The sequence below is a fragment of the Penicillium griseofulvum genome (genome assembly GCF_001561935.1).
Source record: "Penicillium griseofulvum strain PG3 chromosome Unknown contig_95, whole genome shotgun sequence".
In the NCBI taxonomy this organism is placed as follows: Eukaryota; Fungi; Ascomycota; class Eurotiomycetes; order Eurotiales; family Aspergillaceae; genus Penicillium; species Penicillium griseofulvum.
This window is the reverse complement of record NW_024467454.1, coordinates 1,299,118-1,314,823: the sequence shown is the minus strand read 5'-3', so window position 1 is coordinate 1,314,823 and position 15,706 is coordinate 1,299,118. Positions and strand designations below refer to the sequence as shown.

At 45.5% G+C, this 15,706-nt stretch overlaps 5 protein-coding genes across 5 annotated transcripts; 3 read left to right on the top strand and 2 right to left on the bottom strand.

Moving 5' to 3' along the window:
* Positions 1 to 213: 213 nt before the first annotated feature.
* PGRI_059850 (MDR family MFS transporter) lies at positions 214 to 2,256 on the bottom strand (the record flags this gene model as incomplete). Its single annotated transcript, XM_040793698.1, has 6 exons — positions 214 to 530; positions 586 to 1,003; positions 1,063 to 1,374; positions 1,424 to 1,740; positions 1,877 to 1,976; positions 2,029 to 2,256. 6 exons carry the CDS (start codon positions 2,254 to 2,256, stop codon positions 214 to 216), a joined length of 1,692 nt encoding a protein of 563 aa, XP_040648553.1.
* Positions 2,257 to 3,701: 1,445 nt separating this feature from the next.
* PGRI_059840 (fungal specific transcription factor domain-containing protein) lies at positions 3,702 to 5,168 on the top strand (the record flags this gene model as incomplete). The annotated part of the gene is made up of 1 exon (XM_040793697.1): positions 3,702 to 5,168. One exon carries the CDS (start codon positions 3,702 to 3,704, stop codon positions 5,166 to 5,168), a length of 1,467 nt encoding a protein of 488 aa, XP_040648552.1.
* Positions 5,169 to 5,346: 178 nt separating this feature from the next.
* Positions 5,347 to 7,159, bottom strand: PGRI_059830 (terpene synthase family protein; the record flags this gene model as incomplete). Its single annotated transcript, XM_040793696.1, has 4 exons — positions 5,347 to 5,838; positions 5,900 to 6,192; positions 6,256 to 6,370; positions 6,425 to 7,159. The coding sequence occupies 4 exons, from the start codon at positions 7,157 to 7,159 to the stop codon at positions 5,347 to 5,349; spliced, it is 1,635 nt and encodes a 544-aa protein (XP_040648551.1).
* Positions 7,160 to 10,937: 3,778 nt separating this feature from the next.
* On the top strand, positions 10,938 to 11,747 carry PGRI_059820 (uncharacterized protein; the record flags this gene model as incomplete). The annotated part of the gene is made up of 1 exon (XM_040793695.1): positions 10,938 to 11,747. The coding sequence occupies one exon, from the start codon at positions 10,938 to 10,940 to the stop codon at positions 11,745 to 11,747; it is 810 nt and encodes a 269-aa protein (XP_040648550.1).
* Positions 11,748 to 13,554: 1,807 nt separating this feature from the next.
* On the top strand, positions 13,555 to 13,980 carry PGRI_059810 (Mannose-binding lectin; the record flags this gene model as incomplete). The annotated part of the gene is made up of 2 exons (XM_040793694.1): positions 13,555 to 13,635; positions 13,768 to 13,980. 2 exons carry the CDS (start codon positions 13,555 to 13,557, stop codon positions 13,978 to 13,980), a joined length of 294 nt encoding a protein of 97 aa, XP_040648549.1.
* Between the last annotated feature and the right edge of the window lie 1,726 nt (positions 13,981 to 15,706).

The following is a 15,706-nucleotide window of genomic DNA, read 5'->3' as shown; positions in this document are numbered from 1 at the left end:
AAAATTACGTGGCAGTACTTTATTAAAGGTTCTAGTAATACATGCCACCCGGCTGAAAGTGCAAATTGAGCGCCAGGCGACTCTAGGTCTCTGGACCCGACAACTGGGGTCAAGAAATGACAGCCCCTTCCACCCCAAGGCTGTCACCCATTATTCTAAATATAACACCGTAATACTGGATCCCCACCAGACACGCAAATGATATACAGGCGGTCATGCAGCTCCACCAGCCGCCTTCTTCAGTTCCTGGCCGTTGATCTTCTTCCAGCTTCCAAAGAAGCCAGTGACAGTGGCGACACCATATGCGGCGACAGTAATCGCAAATACAGCTTTCAGACCAACCATGTAGGCATCAATGATAATGATAACTTGAGAGGCCGTGAAAACTTTGCGGACCTGAGTTGCACCGGTCCCAATAACTACCGCAGGGTCGAGTTCGGGGAGTCTTCTGGTGACTGTTTGAATCAGCTGATTGTTAAAGACACACTGCGCTGCTGAAAGGAAGAAGGCCCCGCCAACGGTTGTGAAGACTAGAACTACGGTTAGTATACGCCTCGTGCAAGGTACAGTAGAGTGAGGACCCACAATTGACGATAGCTGTCGCCTGCGACATGTCCTCCGGTGAGGCATGGACTTGAGCGTTTGACATGGCAATCTGGAATGTCCAGCCCGCGCTGAAGCCAACAAGAATCTGGTATCCGATCCACTTGCCAGTAGATGTTCCAATATCAAAAGTATAGAATAGGCCACAGCCGACGGTTCCCAACACACCACCTATAATCCAGAATAGGGGTACGATGCCAACTTTGGATAGCGCGAATCCCTGCACGATGGCAGCGAGAGTCAATGGGATGATAAGTGCGAGCATTTTGACACCAGACCCGATTGGGCTGCTGTTATAAACGCTCTGGAAATAGATCGGAAGAAAGTAAAGGATAATGAAATAGGCGCCACCGAAGAAGAACATGAACACGGAGCCCACAGAAATGTAACGTTTCATGAACTACAGCAATCGCTATTAGTTTCCGGGCAGAGCAGGATGGGACACATGTCGTGACTTACCAGCCGTGGAACAATCATCGCACGTTCCTTTTGGTATATTTCCCAGGCCACAAAGGCCACGACCATCAGGAAGAAGCCGACCAGCAATCCTATAACCTCGCTGCTCTTCCAGGAATGGGTTTGACCGCCATACTGCAGCGCCAGCAGAAATGAAACGATCAATCCCATCATGAGGGCTCCGCCGCCAAGATCCATCTGCAACAACTTCTCTTTGGGTGTAGCCTTTGCCGGGGCTGCGCTACTTGGGGTCTTGAAGAGAAGGAAGATCGTCCCGGCCGCTAGTCCCCCGATGGGCAAATTAATGTAGAAGCACTATCGAGTGGTCAGTGATAGTCTAATATTTCAATTGCTGTCATCTTACCCAGCGCCATGATACTTTATCAGTGAAGGCGCCGCCGATGAGCGGCCCCAAGACTGCGGCGATACCGTAGGTTGCTCCGGTGAATCCCAAAAGCTGCGGACGTTTGTCAGGCGGCGCAGCAAACCCGATAATGGTGAAGATTCCCACGCCAACTCCAGCTCCGCCAAAGCCGGCGATAGCCCGGCCGACTATGAGAGTTGTAGGGTCTTTCGCCACGGCGCAGATGAGGCTGCCCAATTCAAAAATGAATACGGCAACGAGAAACCAAAGCTTGATCGGAAAGTACTTATAAAACTTGCCCCATGTTGATTGGAAGCCTGGAAATTATTAGCCATTTCGTGTCGATGTGGGTTTAGGACAGAGTATTCAAGGATTCGTAAATGTAAAGTAAAGGTGAAACTCTGCGTAAAGGTCAACATGCCATCCAGAAACTAATGCATCCATGAAACTAACCACTGCCATATGTCATCAAATAGGCTGCTCCATACCACGACACTTTGTTCAGGTCATGAAATTCGTCCGTTATTTTAGGAATGGCCGTGCCGAGAATAGTCTATTGATGGCCTTGGTTAGCTTATGTGATGCATCGGAAACGAGAGACTGACGTTGTCAAGTGCCACCAAAAACATTCCCAACATGAGTGAAAGCATAACAGCAGCTAGGCGGGCACCATGCGGATATTCATCAGTGACACCAGCTTTGGCATCGTGGTTGGCGAGATCCACGTCACTTCGGTCTGAACTTGACACAAGTGTAGACGAACGCCGTGAAGGGTGTTCAGCCGTCACCTGATTCTCTGAGTCGATGGTCTGCTTCTCCATTGTTGAGTCCATTGTTGAGTTTTCAAATTGGTACCCAGGTGATATGACAGGATTAACAAATTGCCCCTTTTCACATTACGAAGAAGGTAGCTTGTTTATGTATGTCGGCATCGGACGAATTATAGCCGCAATAAACAAATCCAGACAGACATATGACATCTCCGAGCTAGACAAAGGAGGCAGACAAGGGGTATCATTAGTTCGGCCGAATCAAGCTCGGCCTCAGTTCAATCTTCTTCTGTGATCTTAGGATAATATATCTGATGAGTGGCATTTATCCATTGCTTTGGATACTTCAACATGAACCATATAATAAAAGAAGTCAAGTTTGTATTGCAAGTTGGACGTTCCCTTGAACATATCTCGGCTGAATAGTCCGAAGGGCTGTTCGGACGAAAATACGTTAGTCATCAGGAACATGCGATGGCGCCCAACGCAGGTGCCCCCCACGGGCCCCTGCCCAGTCGGGAGGTCCCGAGGTCGCGCGACCGAGAAACCGATATCTAGAGACCTTCTCATCTGTACCCACAAGAAAGTCTCGGACATAGTACTAATCATCTCGGTCCAAACTTTTCGACAGGGTACCGCCACACTTGCGTACTCGGTCAAACGCTGATATCTCTTCCCGCGGTCGTTGCGAGAACTGACCGAATGATGAGTACCCCCTCGGACGAACGCGCCGCGAAGCGCAGAAAGGTCCGCAAAGGTACACACAGCTGCTGGGAGTGCAGGCGAAGAAAAGTCAAATGTACCTTTTCGTTGCCAGATGATGCGATCTGCATCACTTGCCATCGTCGAGGCACGAAATGCATCAACCAAGTAATCTTGGACGGCCCGGAAATGGCTGAGAACGATACAGGAGATGCTCAGCCAGATACTGTTGCCAACACGCGATCAATGGAAGATAGTGGTGTGCGTCCTCAACCAGGTGCTACTGTTGGCTGTGTATCACCGGCTCCGCTTGCAATACATACAACACCGGCATCGTCATTCCATGGCAAAGTTAGTCAGTATCTCCACATAAAAGGCCATTTACTAATTATATCATAAAGCAAAGGATTGTGCCGAGTCACCTACGCACCGAGAAATCACCAAGCCAGCTTGCGACACCTCAATTACCACCAACGCCCGTGTCTGGTCATGGGTCTATCTCGGAGGCCTCCACATATCCCAGCATCACTCAGGCCCTACGAAACTCTCTCCCTCCTCAGAAAGATGTTAAGATTTTGCTTGAAAACCTCAGCAGCATGTCCATCTTTTGCTACCAATCTAGCTTCAAGCTATGCAGCTCATGGCCGAGTGAAATGACGAAAAAGCAAATACCAGTAGCCAATATCCTATATTCAGAAAGCCACCCAGTTTTGTTGGCAAGGCAAATGCTACTTTTCGCAGTTGGATTGCAACACCTGTCCCCCACAAAAGCGATACCTGGCCTCACCAAACATCATCGCGCTATAATGGAGCAGCTAGCGGACTCAGCCATCAAGCTAGTGAATACGAACGATGTCTTGCTGGGCACGTTGGAGGGTCTCGAGAACCTCATCCTTGAAGGCTTCTATCACATAGATGGCGGCAATATCCGACGATCCTGGATCACAATGCGCCGTGCTATCATGACAGCACAGCTATTGGGTTTGCATCGACCAGGTCACTATCGCTTCAAAATCATCAACCAGCAGAACGATCTCGATCCTGCAGTTATGTGGGCCTGTGTAGTTTCCACGGAGCAATTTCTATGCTTGCTACTAGGTCTTCCCACAAGCACCAGCGGTGCGAATTTCACAATCCCTAGAGCAACGAGTGCTTGCGTTGAGAGCGGTAATTTGCCTGTACTTATTCCGGATGTGGTACGCAAGATTATTGAAAGGAATCAGATGCACGCACCCCAGGAAGCACTTGACGTGACTCAAGAGATTGATCAAGAGCTCTTGAGGGTTACCGAGCAATGGCCGCCTTCGTTTTGGCGGCCATTGCAGCTTGCGGGTCTCGAAGTAAATTCGGTTGATGCATTCTGCGAAACTCGCCGAGCTTGGGATCATATATTCTATTACTCTTTAGTGAACCAGCTCCATCTGCCATATATGCTAAACCCAAGGCATATCTCGCAGAGGGTGTACTCAAGAATCGCCTGCGCAAGCGCTAGTCGCGAGATTCTAATCCGGCAGATTGCGATCCGTACCTTCAACCCGATCACGGCCGGCTGTCGGATGGGCGATTTTGTGGCTCTGATCGCGGGAATGACACTAATGCTGGCCCACATATTGAGCCACTGTAACAAGGGTACAGAAAACCTGCTCGTACACCACCGTGTTGGGGACCGCGCGACGGTTAATCGGGCACTTGAGTGCATGGAATCTATGTTGGAGCTACATGAGGATGTTCTCACCGCGAAATGTGCTGCCCTTCTGAAGAATTTGTTAGATATTGAAGCGGGGCCTACAGATAGACATTCGGATGACGGGCAAGAAGACAACCAAGACGTGTTGATAGTCAATGTGCCGTACGTCGGTGCCATCAGAATTGCGCGAAACGGTATTTCTATCACGCCGCTCGACACGGAGCAGGAGCAAGTTGCCTATGAGGGTGTGACAATTGGTGGCTTTGGATCTATCCATGTCGGAACACCACGCGACTCGGACCATTATGCTGATGTGGTCACATCAGATGCTGCAACCTCACAGGTAACCAAACAGGCTGTGAGGCCATCATCAGCACGGAAGCATGGGGGGCACAATGTCCAGGCTATGTCGGAAGATGCTTTCGCACTGCCAGAAGAGCCATTTCCCGATGCTTCTGCCAGCATGGAAGGATGGCTTTTCCAAGGCCTTGACACTGCCTTCTTTGATGTGCTGATGAGCGGAGCTGGGGGGCAGCCACCGAACGGTACTGACCCTGAAGGATGGAATTTTACAATGTCCCCATGAATTAGGATCATATCATGATTATACACCGTTATACCTCTTGGAGGTTCTCTGGGCGGTTCGCGGTTGCTTACCTTGAAACCGGACCCAGACCATCTCGATACCGAAGAGTAGGAAATTAAGTAGTAAGAAAGGATTTATATTGCAAGAGGAACTAGTCGTAGGGTCCAATTCTGCAGCGTTAGACGTAATAGTCTGCGGATATTCCGCCTTGCTTCGGATCAAGCCTTCTCTTCCCTGCCAAATTTGCGCGACTGATCTTTAAAGCAGCAATAACATATGCATCTTGAACGTATGAGATACCATGTAATATCTTTCCTGTCCAGATCCGGTCCGGCCTGTCTCCCATTTCCCAGTTCTCTAACAGGAACTGTTTCCCCCGTGCTATGGCCAACTCAATGTGACTGAAGTCATCTCCAAGGGCAGTATGTGAGCCCAGATTTGCAAGGGCAATTATTGAATAGGCAGTTTCTTCCTTGGAATGTATATCACCCCAAGAGCCATCCGGGTTCTGCTGTTGCAGGATACGTGCGGTGGCCCCCTGCAAGCAGGACGGAATTATCATCTGAACAAGATCTTCTGGTATCGAGGGTAATCCTCCTTCGTGCCAAAGAACCAATAATTGTACGAGTGACTGTGCCATGTGCATGAGGCCATAGAACTCGGATAAATTCTAGAAGTTATTTCTATTAGCAAAGTTCATCTTTATCTTAGAAATTTTCACTACAACGTACCCAGTGATCTTCGAATCTGCCTTCCTCGTGCCATCTCCCGCATATGAACCTTGCAACCTTCTCGATCTGAGAACTAAAAGCACTAGGGTCTGGGGAATGAAGCAGTGAGCTTAGGACATTACCATTCACGCTCACACTTTTAACACGGTTAGGCATCTTCGCGTCGAATGTCGCGAAACATTGATCAACTTCGAACTTTGCCGTCATCCCTGCTGGGCTGATTTGGTAACCGTGGATATTCAATATTGTAAGGGCCCTTGAGGTGTCGTCTGCATCCGGGAAGAATGCGTGAGCTGGGTATATGTCAGTCAAAGATGAGGTTCGAATGTATAGTATTGTTGACCGACTGCACTCACTGGCTCCAGTTACCCCATCCTCCATTTTGCGATGGATTATGTGAAGAATGCTGTCCACCTTTTCACGCCCCAAGATATCCGCTGTGAATCCATTTTCTAAGAGTGCGGTGAGAATCTGAGAATTTGTTAGGAAGTTCAATACGACCGCCATTTTTATCGGAGAACATACCCAGCATGGCTCAAAAATCTCCAATGGGAATACACCACAGACAGCGCCAGTTCCTCTTCCTTGACCATGTGATACAATATACCGTAAGTAATTTTCACATTCCTCGCTCCAGGTAGGTGCATAGATCAAATATGCTGCAGTGGAAGCAGGCGAGGCAGCTATGCCTGCCATAGTGACAAGATGACTGAGCCTGCTGAAGTCAAGCTTATCAAGGAACCCCTCCAAAGAAAAGAGAGGAACCTTGCAAGGGCCACTATAAACCCAATTAATGTCAATATCAGAGGCTTCTTGGTATTTCTTCATCAAGGCCTCCTTCGCCGGAAATTCGAACGTCACACCTTCGTCGCGCAAAAGGCGCAAGAGTACCGGAACCAGCAGCTCATATCCAAAGTGGGTGGTTCCATCAAGCTGCCACATCTGCAATTTACAATCAAGAAATTGCTTTGCACGTATTATCCTAGCCAGCGAATCATCAGGAACATCACCTCCTCTGCGCATGGCACGGCGAACATGGCGGCACAGAGCAAGTAATGCAGCCATGGAATGGATGATACAATCTGGCAACCAGACGTTGACCGGATATTTAGTGGTTCTAATGGCCTGTTCCAGGGGATCCCAGCCCCCTTCCACGTTTTGGTGCTCAAGGAGGTATTCAAAGCACTCAGGGAATAGCCACTGATCTGTATTTTTCTCGATCATAGCAAGCCATGCTGTGTCATATATCGACGGTGCCATTGAACACAGCCCATAGTCTGACTCTATCTCTGAAGCAACCTTTTGGACAAGGTCACTAGCACACTGAGTTAAGAATGCAGAAGACATATTTGCAAATCAAATGGACATAAAAAAGAATTGGACGGTCTGTCAATAATATTGCTGGCCTCATCCACATATTTGAAACGGACTGTAAGTTATATATATCATTTTTGTTGGGCAGCATGTATTCCCAACAACCTCACACCCTTAGGCATCATTGTGTACTGATAATTGCGTACTTTATCGCTATATAGGCTATATAGATGTAGGATACTAGTTTCCTCCCTTAATATAAGCGGTCAGTACATTGCTTGAAAGAACGAGGTGCTGCTGTATGCTCTATGTGTGACATAAAACCGTCTATTAATTGATCCTGGCATCCAACTGCTACACAACGTGTAACATCGATATAGTCGAGTCCATATTTTCAATCCATCATAACTATGCAGCAGGAGCAAACTGAACTAGGTAAATCTAGTGAGTAAAGTCCCAATAGATGTGCCAAGCGCCCAACACATTACCAGTGTTGGTGCGCCCTACTTAACGATCAATGTCCAACTAGGTATATCATACAAAAGGTACGGAGTACAAAGGTTCAATATTCATAATATCTATTTTTCTCAACCCCCTATATAGGTATGGAAATTATAGGTAGTTAACTTCCAAGGTTAGTATTGATTTTAATCAGAAATATTAACGATAAATATCGTAAACATTTCAACTCCTATGTATAACCTTCGTATAATTTCTTACTACTCCTTACACTTCTATGCTATATAGAATCAATTTTAATATCGGAGATAGTTTAATCTATGATATCGTAGTACTTCTATTTATTTTTACCTAATTTGAGGGTTGAGAAAAATCAAAGTTATGAATTTTAAACCCTGTGTACCTTTTGTATGACATACCCATATAAAACGTACCTAGTTGGCCGTTGATCGTTGACTGGGGCGCACCAACACTGGTAATGTGTTGGACACTTGGCAGATTATAGGTAAATCCACACCTATTCAAAGGGAAATTATGTTTTAGGAACGTTCCTCTTTTGTTTCTGGCGGAAAACACGACGGCGTCTCCCATGGCGAAAAGAACTGCATTGCAATCCCATCCCGAGTTCCGAGACTCGCTGGGAGGTCAGCATGTACACCTGCCAAACCTTTACTCCCTTTTACCGGAGTGGAATATGAGAATGCATCCACAATACCAGAGAGCTCGCGAAGAAGTTCTCAATCCATGGATTGAACGGTTAGTTAGCTCATGTGGGTTTATATATTGGGTGATATACTGACCATAACGAAGTTATGTGAAAGATCCCATCATCTGTCGAAAACATCAAAAGGCAGAATTAGGGATATTTGCGGCCATTATGTGTGTTGACAAATCATTTGAGAAAATGTGCACAGTAGCAAAGTCTTTTGCCTGGGTATGTACTGCCTATCCATTTGCGAGGAAGGGACTAACAATATTGATAGTATTTTATTTGGGACGACTGTAAGATTGCTGTGTATTCACTATAAGAACACTTTTCCTAACATATTTAATATTCAACTCAAAGTATTTGACTGCGGTTCACTTACCCATGATATGGAAACCACCAAGAGTTACAGGGCAGCAACTGTGGAATACTTTAAACATGTCTTGTGTGAAGATGGCAAATATCCAGATCTCTCAAGGTTTTCAGAAGAGCTTCAGTGTGCTTTGCGTTGTTGGGATGAAGTTGCAGACCATATTCGCGAAGTCTGTTCAAAATGCAGGTTTCACAAACCCTTTCTTCTCTCTGCTTTTTCTATCTCTTTAACCAAGCTAATACAGTCTTATTGACATGCTCAGCAACTCGCAAAATTCTACTTGCGCAAATGATATTCTACGTGGTCAGTGTAGATACAGTCGACACAATTTGCAGTGGTGATACAATTCCATCCTTAATGCAATACTGGAGGCGGCGTGAGCGTACTGCAGGAGTTTATCCTGTGATAGCCACAATTCCGTATGACATCCTGGATTATCAGCGTACTTGGATCGGACTACTCACAGGCACGCAGTTTTATTTACGGCATTGATATCTCAACAGCAGACTTAGCTACTGACTCGATGAAGCTACTGTGGAGACATACATCATACCTTGTGCATATGTGAGTTCACCATTGATATATAGCTGTGTGCATATAACTAATGCTCCCCAGGAAGAATGATATGTTTTCTCTTAGAAAGGAGATAGTAAGGTCACATCGCCTATTGTTAATTCAACCCGGCTCAAGAATCTTTATAGGGAGACAACCAGATCGAAAATCTTGTTACTATAGTCATGCTGAACGAAGGCCTTAGCTGTAACCAAGCAATGCAACTAACTTTCCACCTGGCACAAGAAACTGCAAGGAGTTTTCACGAAGTTGAAGAAAACATGCGGCACATTACTACTGATCGACGTTACGCCGTCTCAAATATTTTCATCCAAGGCTGCAAGAATATTGCAATGGGTCTTACCTTCTGGAGGTATGTAACTCATTTTCGACAACTGGTTCAATACTGATGCTATTTTTACAGTTACAATGGACAACGATACTTTGAAAATTCGGAGGTTTGTGATGGAAATGAGATTTGGTTCCAGTTATAGTCCAGGCGACTTTTCAATTCAGTGGCGGATTGCACAATATCCGTACTGGCTAGTACAAGGGAACCACTTGATTAAGGTCCTGGCTACCATGGGGTATAGCACGTAGAGTCGTTTTCGCAATATTGAGCCCTGAATGCCTAGATTTAGGTCGAAAATTTAGGCCGCTTTTAGGCATCTAGTGCAGTGAATTGTAAAATCGTTCCGGCACAGAATAACCCTAGAGGAACTACTATATCTACGGACGAAGCGTTGATAACTAGCGGATCGAGGTATAGTAGGGGAAGTTATTAAGGTTCTGTACTGGTCTATTCTGCATAAGTAATAATCGACTTAATTCTGATATTATACTAATCTAGAACTTAGACCCTGAGTCAGAGTAGGTATAGCTTTTGGTCTTCGAACTATGTACTCCGTAGGTATAATTTGCTGATCACCTGGGCAGTCTCCAGGCCACGGGTGATCTCTAAGGTTAAGGTTAGGGTTAAGGATTACAAGTAGACCTCGGGACCTCCCGAGGTTCCGGCTCGAAACCCAACCCGGCCCATCTCGGCGCTGACAAATCGGCCTCAGTAACTATTCATGTGAAGTTCAAACTTGGAATATCAAATCATAGTAGCTGTATAAGTATACATTTTCATTTTAAACGCAATCGGATGGGCGGAGGTCGAGATGTCCCAAAAATATGAAAATTGATGTTTGATATGAGATATATATCTGGGATTTGTATAGGAGTAGTACCATTTACTGGGTAAACTTCTATAATTTACGAACCATCTAAATCAACGCGATTTTCGAGTTTTTAAAATGGGATATAGGAATATATCTAGTAAACGATTCGAGATTATTTAAATTAATAAAATATTACCTTAGGTATAATAGCGAGAAACGGGGCTAAACATAGGGTAATTAAAAAAACTAAAGAGGGGGTTCAACTTTATATATTTCCACTGTTTGGTGCCTATTGGGCCAATTGGGGCCTATTAATTACGTACAAGTTGGGAGTGTCGACCGTGATGTATTATAAAACGCCACGTGATTACACACTGCAACATCCCACATCCCACTTCTACTTTGCAAGATACAGACAATTGCACTCGAAATTACAAATTTAAGAAAGAATAGCTCAGTCAATTCTTCACCATGGATACTAAAGTAGTCTTTTATGACATTGCCATGCGCCCCCCTGTCGAAAAGAACAATAGCGCCGTAAACCCTTGGAAAACCCGTCTAGCTCTGAACTTCAAATCAGTCCCCTACTCAACCAATTGGGTCCCACTTCCCGACGTATCCAAGGTGCGGACCAGCCTCAATATCCCCGCATGCCGCAAATTCGCGGACGGTACAGACTTCCACACTCTACCCATCCTAGTGGACCCCGCAACATCCCTCAAACTCGGCGACTCCTTCGACATAGCAGTCTACCTGCAAAAGCAATACCCAGCTGGAAACGATCTATTCCCGCCCCAGCCCTTGGATTACGTCTTCAGCCCGGATGCCGCAATTTTAATTCCGTTATCTGAATGTGACGAGGGCGAATATCCCCAATATGCGCGCTTCAATATGAATATCGATGCTGCTTTCACCACGCATGTCGCACTCATGGTTCAGGGCTTACCGCTTGATCCAGCAACTGCTGACGTGACGAAGGCTGAGTTTGTTCGACGGGCTGGGGTTAGCTGCTGGGAGGATTTTGCTGTTACAAGCGAACAGCGCGAGAAGCTTATTGCGTCCTTCCGGGACATGTTGGGAGGGCTGGCTAAGACTTTCAGTGGAAATGGGCCGTTTTTACTTGGAGAACGGGCTAATTATGCTGATTTTATTGTTGGGGCTTGGTTGAGGATGGCGAGCAAGACTTTGCCTAGTGAGGAGTGGGAGTTGGTTAAAGGGTGGCATGGGGGTGTTTTTGGAAGGCTGCATGATGCGTTGGAGATTTATGCGGTTGTTCATTAGAGAGCGAGGTCTTGGGGTTTGGTCCTGATCCATCTATCCGTAGTATTAGTTTTATCGGTATAGCTAGGCTAGGATTACCTGCCCTACTACTCACTACCTTATAATATCTCTCTTCCTATACATATGTTGTATGACCACATTTATTATATCAGGTCCACTATAGTTTTGAAATAACTATTATATCATAAATTTTAAGAAGGGAACATTTCCAATCAATCCTCTGATCTGCCAAGAATTCATATTATAAATAGACTAGAGCCACTATTCACTGGATATGCATGCAAGTCCGTTTGTGTTTAGGGGCATGCATGCATGGAGCTGAGATTGCATATCGTATACCCCATCAAGCACGTTTTATGCGGGAAGCCAGTATAGCCGAGGGTGCCTCGTAGCTGGCATGTATCGTAAAGCAAGGATAATATATGCATCCATTAAAGATCGATATCTTCATTATTAGATAGTCTGACAGGCCACATACCAGAATTGCACTAGTGGTGTTAAAACAACGATATGCCAGATGACAGTTAGTGCACAGTGCGTCTGTCAAATTTATTATGGATGTGGAAAGACAGGGGGTCGAGGGGACATAGATAATCTCTCAATTTGCTAGCAATATCTGTTTTTGTCACGAATTCTAATAGGCTATGAAAAGGTTTGAATGGACAAAGCACACACGCGGCCAGCTTGACTAAACCGCAGCTGATGTGACATACATGTCTGTCTGTCCTGTTGATTCGTTTTTGCTCACTCCAAATTGAACAGCTCAGCAACGGGTAGTGGGATTAGGTGGAGGAGCTGTGTTAGACGATGACCATCGTGTCGTTAGCTCTCTCATTGGTTTGACTGTGCAACGGTCTCGACCACTCGATTCGTATAGTAGTCCGTTGGTTGGCCTATGAGACGACTGTATGTAGACTACCTCCGCTATATATATGCAACACAACGCTTTTTATCACATTTGACGCAAAGGGGGGCCAGGGATTTACTTTATCTAGCTTAGGCATTACTTCATATGTGATCATGAGTCCTCATACATGTGGCTAGTTCGATATTCAAGCAAGTAGTGGGCACCTACATGCGTACATGACAGCAGGGCGTTTCAGTAAAATGCCAACCAATTTTGCTGAGTGAAAAACTACAAGAACTACCGCCAGAAATATATTCTGAGTGGAATTCGCGACGTAATGAGCATACAAAGGATAGCAAATAATGGTCATTTATTCGGATTCGTATGCACCCCTAATCCAAAGCTGAAAGCAGACAAGCCCCGCTAAACGATTGACGTTAGTTCATTTGGCCGCTCGTTCACCATGCTTCTGCTGTTGCTTCATAGGCGATTCCCGTAGCACAGATGCGGAGACTCCATGCATCAGGTCATGTACTCCACCCCTTTTTGCTTTCGAGGCTGGCTGACTGTCATTGTAGACTGTACGCTGTGACGGCAATGCTACACAATACTCTGCATATCTCCTTGTACTTGCAGGAAATATCTCAGCTTGATACAGTTGAATAGCTTGGCTTCATGCCGGTGGAACTAGCTGCACATGTACCAGGGGCTTGCGTTGTATGAAACACCAGCATGGTTAGGATCAGCCAGCCAAAGTTGCTGATCCTTAGTTATCTGGGGTCATAGTTGGCAATCGTGGCTGGCTGCATCTAGGCTTGTGCGCAAAATTTCATATGGCCTGTGGCCTGAAAGGTATATAATGGCATTGATAGTGTGCCCTTCCAAATATTGTAAACAAAACTACCTTTCACTTGAACCAGCACATTCAATTCAGTCAACCAAGCCACTTTTGTAGTCACCATGCCATCTTCTAACATGTTCGGAGGCGACGGCGGCGGCGGCAGTGTATTTAAACTGCTTTCCGATGATCCGGACCAAACAGTACAAAGGCTCGATGTCTGGCTTGACGATCATGAGGGATTTTGAATCGTGTCCAGAATTGAAGTCTTCTGGCGGGATGGTACCAGCGGTTCCGCTGGAAGGGATGTATCTAACAATCTGCACACCCATAAGTTTGACGAAGATGAGATTATCATCCAGTTTACTATCTACGCCGGGGCATATGTCGACGGCATATCTTTCAAGACGAACAAACTCGCCGGCGGGTTTTCAGCTCGCGGCCCCGGAGGCGGGGCGCATCGGGTTGATGTTGGTAATGGCAAGCTGCGGGGCTTCACAGGGAAATCGGGATACGACATTGACGCTCTTTCTGTCACCTCTAACTAGGTTTACCAGTTTATTCCTTCAAGTGAATATGTTCCACCCAAGTCACATAGAAAAAGAGACTAACAATCGTGATACAGGTAGCCAATGATTATTGGCAACTCTCCCAAGTGCTTATCAAATCTCGCTTTTCACGTTCTACGATGTTACACAGTTATGGAAGTTGACATGATGGCTGTTCGAGTTCATATTAGGAAGGATGCACCTGATGTTGATATTTGCGCCCTGGGACTCTCAGAGATATACCTTAGTATAGGTTTTTACCCCTTGGATCCATTGGGTTTTCCCTATGCTTTTATGTGAATGCAAAGGTTACCATTTTACTATGATTAGGGTCTTCGTAAGATTTAGGGATTCATTATACAGTATGATAAAACATTCTGGTTTGTCTACTATATGCAGCTAAAAGTATCATTCTATAGAGAGTTTGAGGCTCATAGCTCACAACAATATTCTTACAATAGACCTTGTAAGTGCAGGAATCGTGTGCAAATAGGTATATTTAGTTAGTAACATATATGGTGGGGTTTATAGCTAGACAGTAAAGGCCCTGTGTTACAGACCTATCTCATCGCAAGGTTCAATGAAATCTGACTCAATTTTATTCTTTGAATTCTTTCTACCATGTCTGGGACTCCGGATATTTCTCATCATTTTGAGTCTCTTGAAATATAGATGATAGGATGGCGGCTGGTCAGTAAGGTGTGGAGAATTTGCACAATTATGATGTATCCGTTTCGAGAAGCAGCCTCTTGTCAAAAACAACCTGCGAGAAACGTAAGAGAGGGGAAGGGACACGTCAGCGGTTCAGGGACAAGGTGTCTAAAAGTGGGGTGGTGGGGCGACGGGCCGGCACGGGACGGATCTGATTGCGGACTAGTATCAACTATGTACCGAGGTATGTACATATGTACTACCTATGTTCTTTCATTTACTAGTCTGATATTTTGAAAATTGGGGAACTGAGGAAGCTATCTATTGTAATCCAATATTACAGACTCTCAGAATATTTAATGATTTGCTAGTATGAGTAGATGTTGCCTATACGTTATACGAAACTGGAGTATCTATGCTTGGATCAATCTTCGTTCTTTTCTCAAGTCTCTCACTATTGTGAATATCTCAGGCATCAGCTCCTGCGGGATGAATTTTTTCGGTAGTTTGTTTCCTTTCCTCCTCTTCCCCCTTCCCCCCTCCAGAGGAACCGACTACTTTCTTCCAGGCTTTGAGCCTCGAATAGTCGTCTCATCAGTCACCCACTGAAAAGCTCATCCGTACCTTGATATAAATATCTTTGATATAGTCATGTCTCCTTGCATCATGTATTCCAGACAGACGCCATGTGACATAGTATCCTTATATTTTGATTAATCGAGACTATCACCGTCAGGTGACTCCCGATCCGGCCCCTATAGGGCCCGCGTAGGTAGACAAATATAGATTCATGATCTTCCCCCAGGCTTTCAGCGTAACAGAGACTCAATATTTACTGATGACTGATGTAAGCTTACCAATGTATTCATTCTCTCCCGTCAATCCCTAGCATGCTTTCACTTTCAACCTGCGACCTTCCACTTATTCTCATCTCGAATCTATATATCGCTCATGAAAAGTTTATCTACCAAACGCCACCGAGGAACAGGAATAATCTTGATTGCCTCGAAACCACGGAGCAAGGACTCCTTTTTCCATACCATAAACTCGGGGACCTTTGTACGTACTTGCCTAA